Here is an 11568-nt window from a genome sequence, read left to right on the forward strand (position 1 = left end):
TTTTTGTGAAAACAAAAGCGAGGGCTTTCTCTTAGGTTATATCGCTTTCGCGGCGTGAGGGTGTGACTCTCTCCCCCCAACAATTGGTATTAGAGCCCTTTTATTCAGATTGGAGGTGGTAAAATTTCTGATCTGAGGTGGTGCTTGATTATTGTGTGGTGAACACAATGTATTTGTTGGAATTTCTGAGAGAAGCGAATTTATTAATACAAGCAGAAAATAGCGTCAACAAGTAAAACAGTTAAAATTAGAAAGTACGAGATCGAAAAGTTCAATGGGAAGAATGATTTTTTCCTATTGGAGGATACAGATGAAAAACTCGTTGATTTCGCAGAAATTGCATAAGGCTTTGGCTGGAAAAGAGAAGAAGCACAAGGATATGTCTGATGAGGATTGGGAGGAGCTGGATATGAAAGCACGGGCGTCGATTATCCTTTGCCTTGAAAGGGATGTAGCTTTCTTGGTAGATGGAGAGAAAACGGCTGCGAGCGTGTGGTCAAAGTTAGAAAGCACATTCATGACGAAGAGTCTAACGAACCAGATCTATTTAAAATCCAAATTGCATACTTGTAAGATGGAGGATGGCTCATCAATCCGGGAATACATCAACAAGTTCGATAGGATAATATCGAATTTGAAGGACATTGATGTGACTATAGTAGACGAGGATCAGGCTCTTCTACTACTTCTATCTCTACTGAAGTCTTATGAGAACCTGGTGCAAACACTAATGCTTGTGGGAGATAATTTAACGATGGATGAGACTAGAACGATGCTTCCAACGGATGATATTCGAAAGATTGCAACCAGTGACATGACTACAGGTGGTAGCAAAGAACAAGCGCATGGATTGTTTTCTAGAGGAAGGAGCAATGAGCGAGGAAAAGGTAAGGGAAGAAAGTCTAGATCTAAATCAAGACCTCTTACGGGAAGAGCAAGTTTCAAATACGGTGCCAAATAAGAGAGTAGGTGGGAAGAAGAATAATAATAAGACTGAGAGGAGAGAAGGCAAGGAAGAAGCGAGCTATGTTTCAGAGGAAGGGAGCGAGAAGGAATGTTATGCCGTCACGGGTGGTGAGGATATCTCCGGAAAGTGGATTTTTGATTCAGGTTGCTCTTACCACATGTGCCCAAATAGGAAGTGGTTTACTACCTACAGAAGCAGTGATGATGGAAACGTATTGCTGGTAAACAACCATGTTTGTAAAACGATGGGGCTAGGTAATATCAAGATCAAGATGCATGATGGAGTGGTCCGAACTTTGACGAAAGTGAGGCACGTTCCCGACTTGTGGAAGAATCTTATCTTAGTTGGTGCATTGGGCTCTGGTGGTTGCAGGATTGTTATAGAGAACGGAGTGAAGAGGGTTGTTCGGGGTTCTCTTGTAGTAATGAAGAGCGTTCTTCATAGTAATTTATATACTCTCTCAGGTACGACGGTGACGGGAGATGCAACTGTTGGAACTGAAGGAAGTGGTGCAGACCCATGTGAGCACACACGGTTATGACATATGCGACTTGGGCACATGTCAGAGAAGGTTCTGGATCTGCTTGGTAAGGAGGGTTTGCTGAAGAATCTGAAGAAATATTGCATGGATTTTTATAAGGATTGTGTGTGTGAGAAGGCGCACAGGGTTCAGTTTTAAGGAGCAAGCACAAGAGCAGAGGTATTCTAGATTATGTACACATGGATGTTTGGGGTCCGGCTCAGACTACTTCCAAGGGAGGCTCTAGATATTTTATCTCATTCATAGATGATCATTCGATGTATGCTTGAGTTTATTTTCTGAAGCATAAGAATAAGGTATTCGAGACATTCAAGAAGTGGAAGGTGATGGTTGAGAACAGGACTGGGAAGAAGTTAAAGACACTGAGATCTAACAACGGTACAGAGTATACAAATGGTGCCTTCAAGGAGTTCTGTGGCCAGGAGGGCATTGCCATACACTGGACAGTTAGATCTATACCATAGTAGAATAGGACCGCAGAGAGGCTGAACCGAACACTGCGGGAGAAAGCAGTGAGTATGCGATCTTATGCTGGTTTGGGCAAAGAATGGTGTAGGCATCGAAAATTGCCTATAGGTCTCCGTGAACAGCTCAAAGCTAAGAGGAGGTGAGGAACGTCACTATCCAAGTCACAGAATCTTTATTGACGTCGATGAACGCTTGAAGTGAATCGACGAACTACGTGAAGTAACGGAATTTCAGAATAACGAAGACACGAACTGATCGGGAGTCCCGCGTCGCTTACAAAAGACGAAACGACGCTCCTATCTCAGCTTAATCCACAATGATATAATCACCAGAGCTTATAGAACTCCTCGTCGGCTTTCCAACGCACTTTGAATCACTCAAATCCGAGTTCAGATGAAGAAATTACGGCGGAAACGGACAAATGCACGGAAAAGAACGTCTCAGCCTGAGTTGAGACACCCAAGGGTGTCTCCAGGCCTAAAAACGGGCTTTTGTGTAGTTTCAACCACCCGAATGCTCCCCGAGCCTATAAATACAGCCTCATGCCCTCATTTTTCGAGATCTGGAATTCTCGAGTGTTGGCGAAGCCCTGCCGGATTGAAGATCAAAAGGCACACGAATTTCAGAGAGGAGGAGGAGAAATCGGATCGAGTTCGTCGGCATAAAGAAGAGGAGCTCGTCAGATCTGCAGTTCTCGTGTTCGTCCCTTAAGATTACCCCGTTGTGGTGATCTTAAGAAGAGCAATTATCTCGCTGTTGCCGAGATAAACGCTACGGCTTCTTGATTCCTTCGCGAATCGACGAAGCTCTGCCCAATTTTTCAGCAATCAGATCTGATCGACGGTGGTCCACGGATATCAACGTGCCCATCACAGGCCAAGTTCCCACGCAAGCAGAAGACCGATAAACGATCTCTGCGTTTGTTTGATAAAGTTGTAAACTTTTTTTTATTTTCATTGTGTAAGGAGATCTTATAAAAGATCAACCTTTTATTTTATTCGAGTTTATCGTAACGACTAAAGTTGTAATAGATTCGATAGCAATGAAAACAGCAACTTTCGACGCAAACAAGCTGGTGACCACAGTGAGAGCCAACAGCCTCGCTGCCGAGGCTGTCGTGACGCAGCCGACGATCAAGATCCCGGTGTTCGAAGATGTCGAATACGAATTCCAGCAGAAATTTGAAGAGTACATCTCCTCCTCCTCCTCCAGATCTGCTCCTCCTCATAAGCGCAAGAAGATCTCCTCCTCCCAGAAGATCCGCCGGTCTCCAGATCTGAAGACCCAAGAAGTCGATCACCACGTCGTCGTTGCCACAGTTGCACCTTGCAACGATCCGCCGGCATCCAATGAGACCAGATCTGCAGATCTGAACTCCTTCGCGATCAAGGAGCCGACCGCTGAAGGCGCGCCAACTCTATCAAAGAGAGCATGTCAAAGGAAACGCCAACGCCTCGCGCGCCAATTCGCCAAGGCTTTGGATCAGGTGGATGAACTCCATTACCAAGCAGATCTGGAGTTCAGAAAGCGCCAAGTGGCTAATCTGTCGCCACGACCAGCATCAGAATCCTCCTCTCGATCTCCAATTAACGAATGGGTTCGTGTCAAACGGACCCGCTCTACTCTCGAAGAGCGAATCCAGAAGCGCCGCGCCTCGCTTGCGCATGCCCGGACCCTTGTACGAAAAGCACAGGAAATGCAAAAGGAAGAGGCAGTTAAGAGATCACCAAGATTTAAACAAGTTTGGATGCCAAAGGCCAAATCAGCGCCTAAGGCAAAAGCATCCGAGGCTGCTTTCCGGCCTTTGTCAACTCCAGATCCTGCTCCTATTGCTCCCGCACCTCCGGTGAAGCCCTATGACAGCGTGAATCTTCCCAAATCTAAAGTCCCATTGAAGGATCGCATCGGTTCTCTACCCGAGGATCGAGGAAAAGCGCCTGTTAAGGAAAGCTTAAGACCGTTGAAGGAGCTTCGAGCAAACATCCGGACTGGGGGTTGTTTTCGTCAAAAGTTGCCTTCATCATTGATTTCATTAAAAACTTCAAACGTTACAAATGAATTCAAATAACAAAAATAAAAATTATAACTTTCTTGAAAATAAACACAAGATCCGTTTATCGTCTCTTGCTTGCGTGGGTCTTTAGCCTGTGACGGGGACGTCGATATCCGTGGACTACCTGGCAATCAGATCTGATCCAGAAAAATCAGGCAGAGCTTCGTCGATCCACGAGGAGATCTCGAAACTTGAAGCGCCTATCTCGGATAAAGCGAGATATTTGCTCTTCTTAGGATTACCGACGAGGGGTAATGCTAAGGAACGGATGCGGGTGATGTAGATCTGATGAAGAACTCTCTTGTGTTGAAGTGCTCGATCACTCTTCACTCCAGCAGGGCTTCGCCAATTCTCCAAAAATCCAGATCCCCAAAAAGTGAGGCCTAAGACTTCTATTTATAGGCGACACCCCTGGGGTGTCCTCAAAAATCTAGGACACCCCTGGGGCGTCCCCAAAAATCTAGGACCCCCCTGGGGCGTCCCCAAAAATCTAGGACACCCCTGGGGTATCTCCAAAAATCTAGGACACCCCTGGGGCGTCCTCAAAAATCTAGGACACCCCTGGGACGTCCCCAAAAATCTAGGACACCCCTGGGGCGTCTCCAAAAATCTAGGACACCCCTGGAGCGTCCCCAAAAATCTAGGACACCCCTGGGGTGTCTCTAAAAATCTAGGACACTCCTGGGGCGTCCCCAAAAATCTAGGACACCCCTGGGGCATCCCCAAAAATCTAGAACACCCCTGGGGCGTCCCCAAAAATCTAGGACACCCCTGGGGTGTCTCCAAAAATCCGAGACACTCCGCTGTAAATTCTTCGTCCGAACTCGGATTTTAGTGATTCGAATTGTGTTGGAATTCTGACGAAGAGTTCTATCAGCCCCGATGGTTGGATTATCTGTAGAACGAACGAGACACGAAAGGCGTTGTTCTTTTTGTAAACATCGCGGGGCTCTCGATTAGCCCGTGCCTTCGTTATCCCGAAATTCTGTCAGCTCATGTAGTTCGTCGGTTTACTTCAATCGTCAGTCAAACTCCTGTGAACCAGATAGTGACGTTCATCGTCGCTCTTTAACACTGAACTGTTCGTGGAGACCTATTTTTCGAACGTCGAATGTTGACTTTTTGTTGCAACGCGTTGACTGGCGTTGACCTAGGGTTACGCGTTGACCGGCGTTGACCCTGGGGTTTCGAATGTTGCAACGCGTTGACTGGCGTTGACCTAGGGTTACGCGTTGACCGGCGTTGACTCTAGGGTTTCGAATGTCACAACACGTTGAAGGGCGTTGACCTAGGGTTACGCGTTGACCGGCGTTGACCCTGGGGTTTCGAATGTCGCAACGCGTTGAAGGGCGTTGACCTAGGGTTACGCGTTGACCGGCGTTGACCCTGGGGTTTCGAATGTCGCAACGCGTTGAAGGGCGTTGACCTAGGGTTACGCGTTGACCGACGTTGACCCTAGGGTTTTGAATCGTCGAATGTTGACTTTTTGTTGCAACGCGTTGACTGGCGTTGACCTAGGGTTACGCGTTGACCGGCGTTGACCCTAGGGTTTCGAATCAACCTGAGGAGAACCAGTTTATACTCATGTACTCCTGGGAGTTTCGGGAATTAGTTTAGCCTCGTGTACCCGTCGGAGGTTGACGGGTTATCCTTAAGAATATTATACATAATATTTTCCAGGAACTTTCCCGTCAATTGTGAGAAATAGTTTAAACTCGTATTCTCATTGGAGTATAAATACGAGTGTCGAATATATCGAAAAAATATCCGAAAAGAGGTTCGAAATGCATATGAATTATCCCCGGACCTTTCCACACGAGCGAGCCCACATTTCGCGGCCCACACTCGTGTGAATCAACAAGATAGGATGAGTCCAGTTCACTTAAAACTTGGTTTGAGTTGGTTCGGGGCAGATGGGTTCGGTCCAACTTGGGTCCGGTTCACTTAAAACTCCCCCAAAACCCGATCTCCCCTCTTCTCTTCCTTCTTTTCTTTCTTTCGGTTCCAGGCCTTCTTCCTCAAAAGAAAATTTTTGGTTTCTTCACTTTCCAAGCTCTGCTCATTCCAGAGTTCTTCTAGATCAAGACTTCCAACTGGAATCAAAGTCTTCCTCTCTAAATTCCCCTCTCCTTCTTCTGACTTGGGTCCGAGCAAGGGGGAAATTCGAGTTTAGGGTTTCGGCGATTTAAGGTCTTCTTTCCCCTTCAAACTTCAAGAACTTTGGGTAAATCTTTTCTCATTGCTTTGATCCCCTTACATTGATTTTTTAGTTAATTCCCCAAGATTTAATTCAATGATTGAAAACCCTAGTTCTTCAAATTGGGGAAAAACCGAATTTTGATTGATGGCAGAAACTCTTGGTTGGCCGAATTTTTTTACTGTTCATGGCCGAATTTTGAATGATGGCCGAATTCTGTCTTCAATTGTGTTCCTGGCTTGATGTTTGAGAGCCTAAATCTTCAAATTTTGGGGGAAACCGAATTTTTTGAGCTTTGAGGGTTGATGGTGGCCAAAGAACTTGATTTGTTTGAGCCCTTAACTGTACATGGCCGAAATTCTGGACTGTTCATGGCTTGTGTTGGCCGAAATTTCTTGGTTGAGGGTGGCCGAACCTTGATTGCCTATAGCCGAAATTTTGTTGAGATTTTGGTTGATGACTTGATGACTTAAATCCATAGTTCTTTGAATCCGTACATGGTCAAAACAAAATTCGTTGAGCTGTTTGAACTGTACATGGACGAAATTTCGTCTTCGTGGTTGATGATTATGGATTTGAGTCTCGAACTTATACATAACCCGACTCTTGACCGAATTTTTGTATGGTTTGAACTTGCATGTGATTTGATTTCGAATTTGCATGTAGTCGAAAATTTTTGTATGCTTCGAATTCACTCTTGTATATGGCCGAAACTTGAGGGGGCTTTTGTGTAAAAAGATGGACTAAACTTTGAAGGGGTTATGCGCAAAAGAGGGACTGAACTTTGAAGGGGTTATGTGCAAAAGAGAGCTGAAATTTGAAGGTTTTTTTTTTTTGCAAAATTGGCTAAATTTTACAAAAGGGTGTTATGTGTAAGATTAACCAAAATTGTGGGGTGCTGGGGGTGCTATGTGATCAGGTATGATGACCATGACCCAACTCGAGCGTGTCCTTGACCCGAATTTAGCCTTGAACACGAAGGGTATTTTGGGTATTTCACCAAAATTTACTGCGAAAATGACAATCATTGTTCCGCATGCACGAAATTTGTAGGTTTAATTAGACTTCAACTATAAAATCCTATTTATACACAGGATTTTAATTAAAGTTCTTAATTTCCCTTTTAAATTTCGCGTATTCATACTTTAGATTGTATCTGACTTGCTGCTTTTCATTGCAGGTTTCCGATGCCTCCACGCCGATCTCGACTTCCTAGGAGTCGATCCCATTCGCAGCCTAGCGAGGAAGAAGTTCCCGCATCATCCTCCCCTCCAGCGGCTTCCTTTTTTGGGGGTGGGAATTTTTTTATTTTTGTATCCCCGATTGATCTCTTCGCGGGTCATGCAGGAAGAACCGACACCCTCCTTCGCGGGGGTCGAGGTTTCGGACTTGGTGGTTCTGTTATGCCCTCGTTTGGCCCCTTCGCGGGTCATTCGGGAAGGGCCGACACCCTCCTTCGCGGGGGTCGAGGTTTCGGACTTGGTGGTTTTGTCATACCCTCGTTTGGCCCCTTCGCGGGTCATTCGGGAAGGGCCAACACTCTCCTTCGCGGGGGTCGAGGTTTCGGACTTGCCTTGCTTGGCTAATTCAAGTCTTCTGGTATATTGGGGCGATTTTGTGTCGTCCTACACCTTATAGGTCGGTGTATGTTACCACGTTATTTACGTGATGATGCATACCGTTCTTCCAGTGTAGGACACTCAAAATCGTCTCTCCAATTATCCCATGACTGATCTTATCTCGCTTTTTATGAACTTTCTGACTCTATCCTTGTAGTCGAGTTCCCCGCGGGCAGCCTTCCTCCTCATGCTAATACTGGTTGTAGCCGGGAGGTCTTCTCTTCAGCTTCCATCAGGCAGGCCGTTAGTCCACTCCCTCAGTTTGGTTTTAGCCGGGAGGTCTTCTCTTCAGCTTCCATCAGGCAGGCCGTTAGTCCACTCCCTCAGTTTGACAGAGATCGCTCCGACGAATCCTGTCGTTTGATACGGGATGGAGGGCGTCATTGCTTACGCCAGCTGATTACGGACGCCTCCTTCACTGCAGATTCTACTTCCACTCAGGCTTTAAAGAAGCCCGGTTTCCTGTTCGGGGATCACACGGAGGATCCTGCTACGTTGACTCTTACTGAGGAGCATTGGCTGAATCTTCATGAGGGAGCTCTCCTGTATATTCCCTCCATTCCTCGTCAATATTCTTTCACCCATTTGGAGGGACAGGCCGTGGAGCGACATATGTCTTGGCCTCTTACCTATGATGCTGAGCGAGTTCAGTGTGGATATACCTCTCATCATAAGATTCCTGGTTCTACTGGGTATCATGATATCCGCGGTCTTCGACCAGGGATTATGGGTCTTGACACTGCACCCCCAGGCGAGGTATCAGCAGCTGCTCCTACTGTGAAGAATCGTCTGGCTCATCTTGGGAGAAGGTTACCTCCACCAGATTACAGATGCTATGGTTGGGCTTTCTCACAAGCCAAGGGATGGTGGACACGCATGACCAGTTACGTCTTGGGGCGCTGGGAGAAGGATTTGAAGAGCAGAGGATTGTATGCACCTATACGGGCCACCATGTACGGACTTCCGGTCAGCTGCCGCCATTTCTTGGCGTTGTTGGAGACATACATGCCCGACAGTAACACGTTCATGACCAGCGGCGGAGAGTTAGGGTTGGCCTTACATGAGATGTATCAGGTTTCTGGTCTTCCAATGGGGGATTGTCCATATCAGGAGTACTTTCCCTCGAACCAGCAGTTGGGGTGGTTGAAGAAGGATACTCCCGACATGCATGATACTCTTTGGGACATCACTTGTCATTATTATACCTCCTTGATCAAGATTTCTCCTCCAGCGAAGAAGAAAAGGCAAATCAGCTTGAAACAGTTTGCTGTCTATCTGTTCCCTAATTTGGAGGGTGACTCCGGCGAGCCCCTTCGTGAGTTAGATGTCCTGACCCCTACCGCCATTAATGAGTTGATGGAGAAGGCTGAGGCTCATTCTTACACCATTGCCCGTGCTGAGGGAGCTTTTCCTGCAGGAACCAAGTTTCGTTCGTTCCTCCGCCGTGCACAGAAGTCCATCGAGCCCCGGACTCTGCTAGCAGGCTACATTGCCCTCTGGTTGAAGAAGTGTGTTGTTCCGTACCGGTCTTTAGACGCCTTACCTCTCGAGGTGCTCTTCCCCGCAGTTCAGCTAGCTTATGGGAGGGAGCTTTCACTGCTCCCAGCGATGGTTGCCGGCATCCATTGCGGGCTTAGGTATCTGGTCAGTGGTTTTACACGGGTGGGTTCTAAACCATCGACCGAGCTTACTTGTCCGAAGGTCGAGCTTCCTTATGCGTATCTGATGGCGTGGCTCGTTCTTCACCGTCCTGACTTGATGTCGGCGCCCAGCGTTGTTGATGTCCCCGTTCCTTTCGTGCAGCTGTTGGAGAGGAGCAGATGGCTCGGGAAGAAATTCGGCGATGCACAACGAGAGCTTCAAGTTCGCAAGAGCTGGGAGTTCTTCAAGTGTTTTCCCCACTTTTCGGGTCGCTATGGTGATGTGCTGACTGATGAGGAGAAACCCAGAACTAATCGGACTGCTCTCGACGTTGGTTGTTTCCGCTGGTTAGTGAACATCCGTGTTGGGTATCTCGTTCTCCGGGTGAAGAATCATTGCCACATAGAGCCTTACCTTCCCTGCTGTTTTGCTCGTCAGTTCGGCTATGACCAATTATATGTTGGGAATCCGAGCCGTGGTTTGAAGGTTGAGGGGGGGCTTATTGATGGCGTACGGGCATGGCTATGGACTATGGTGGGCTGCACCGGAGCCCACTTTGCTCTTCCTTCATATAGGCGCAAGCCGATGATTACTTTCCTCAGTTGTAAGTGGTTCCTCTCCGCCAATGAATCCATAGGTGTGAGGAGTCTTTCAGAGTTAGAGTCTGAGCACTCGGTCCAGGTCGCTATGATGGCTGCTCGTAAAGCCGAGCTTGCTCAGAAACAGAAGAAGAATTCTGCCAAACCTCCTCTCTCAAGCAAAGACGATGAAGAGCTCCTTCCTACTGACGATGATGACGAGACTTCTGAGGAGGAGTATGTGGATATAGATATCGACCAAGAAGAACTTGATGCAGGTTTGTCATACTCTTTGATCCTCTTTCTCAACTTCAATTGATATCAACGAAAGATCTGGTTCATTTAATGAAATAATCCTTATCATTTCAGGTAGGACAGCCGACGACCATGAGTCGCTCGCTTCCCGTCGTGCGAGATTCAGGCCTGGTGGCCAAGCTCCTACCCAGGTTGATACACGTGGCCAGTCCACGCACGAACGACCCGTTGGTTCTATGAGGGGTGATATTCCGAAAAAGAAAAAGATCGCTCATAAACCACACGTTGGTCAGCGCTCCTATGAAGTGGATTTAGGAGACTTCGCCGACAGGGAGGAAGGTAATACTTCGTCGTTTTCATTGCTTTAAGATGACTTACCTTCTGGGATTCGTAATCATGTTTTATGTTCCAGGGTTCTTTGAAGAGGGCGAACTCCCATTGTCTCCTGTATTCACTGGTTCTGATAACATGGATAGCTTCATGGAGCAGATGTGCGACGCCCTTCGTGACGGTTCTCTGGGTATCGATCTAAACATTGATCTTGGATAGGTGAATAGTGTTGAGCCCACCGTTCCATATTCAGGTATATCTACATCCGATGATACCCTCCTCAAACACGGGGAAAGAGAATCTTCTGTTCTTGCTGCAGGTATTTCTGAGCTTTCCCTTCTTCCTTATCTTCTTATACATACCTCCGACATTTAGGTTGTCCTGCAGATGTCGCGATGGAAAAGCCAGCTGAGGATCAGATCTTTCACGATGTGGGCTTCGAGGAACAGAGGTGTGCCTCTGTACCAGGTTCCTCGGGACCCGACGCTGGATTATTAGCCGATATGTTGGCTGAGCAGGCCACCAGAAGAACCATGGGACCACCCTTTGAGAATGATTCATTCACAGGTATATATCTGATTCCCTTCATCTTGCCTGATCTTTTGTCTGACTAACGAAGGATTAATATTACAGCGCCAGTCATTGGGATTAACCCAATATCGATTCCCGGCATATCTAGCTTACCTCGGAGTGACGGACTTGCAGGTACGCATACGATTTAGGGACATCGTACTCCTCTTTCATTTATCTGATTTTTTTTTGACTAATAAAGGGGTGTAATCATAGGACCAGCCACTGGGACTGATACCTTTATGACTCCTGGTATCCCTCTTGCATCTGAGGACGATGGACTTACAGGTATGCATACGATTTCGTCATCCCGATTTTCCTTATTTGTCTAAATTTTCATTTTGACTAA

The 11568-nt window shown here is 46.9% G+C and overlaps 2 protein-coding genes across 2 annotated transcripts; both read left to right on the plus strand.

The window, feature by feature from the left end:
• LOC109834792 lies at positions 1212 to 9800 on the plus strand. The gene is made up of 4 exons (XM_020402807.1): positions 1212 to 1488; positions 8270 to 9507; positions 9649 to 9708; positions 9795 to 9800. Exons 1-4 carry the CDS (start codon positions 1212 to 1214, stop codon positions 9798 to 9800), a joined length of 1581 nt encoding a protein of 526 aa, XP_020258396.1.
• Positions 9949 to 10880, plus strand: LOC109832157. The gene is made up of 3 exons (XM_020399595.1): positions 9949 to 10342; positions 10434 to 10658; positions 10732 to 10880. The coding sequence occupies exons 1-3, from the start codon at positions 10018 to 10020 to the stop codon at positions 10866 to 10868; spliced, it is 687 nt and encodes a 228-aa protein (XP_020255184.1). The 5' UTR covers positions 9949 to 10017; the 3' UTR covers positions 10869 to 10880.

Source organism: Asparagus officinalis, chromosome 3, assembly GCF_001876935.1.
Source record: "Asparagus officinalis chromosome 3, Aspof.V1, whole genome shotgun sequence".
Lineage (NCBI taxonomy): Eukaryota > Viridiplantae > Streptophyta > Magnoliopsida > Asparagales > Asparagaceae > Asparagus > Asparagus officinalis.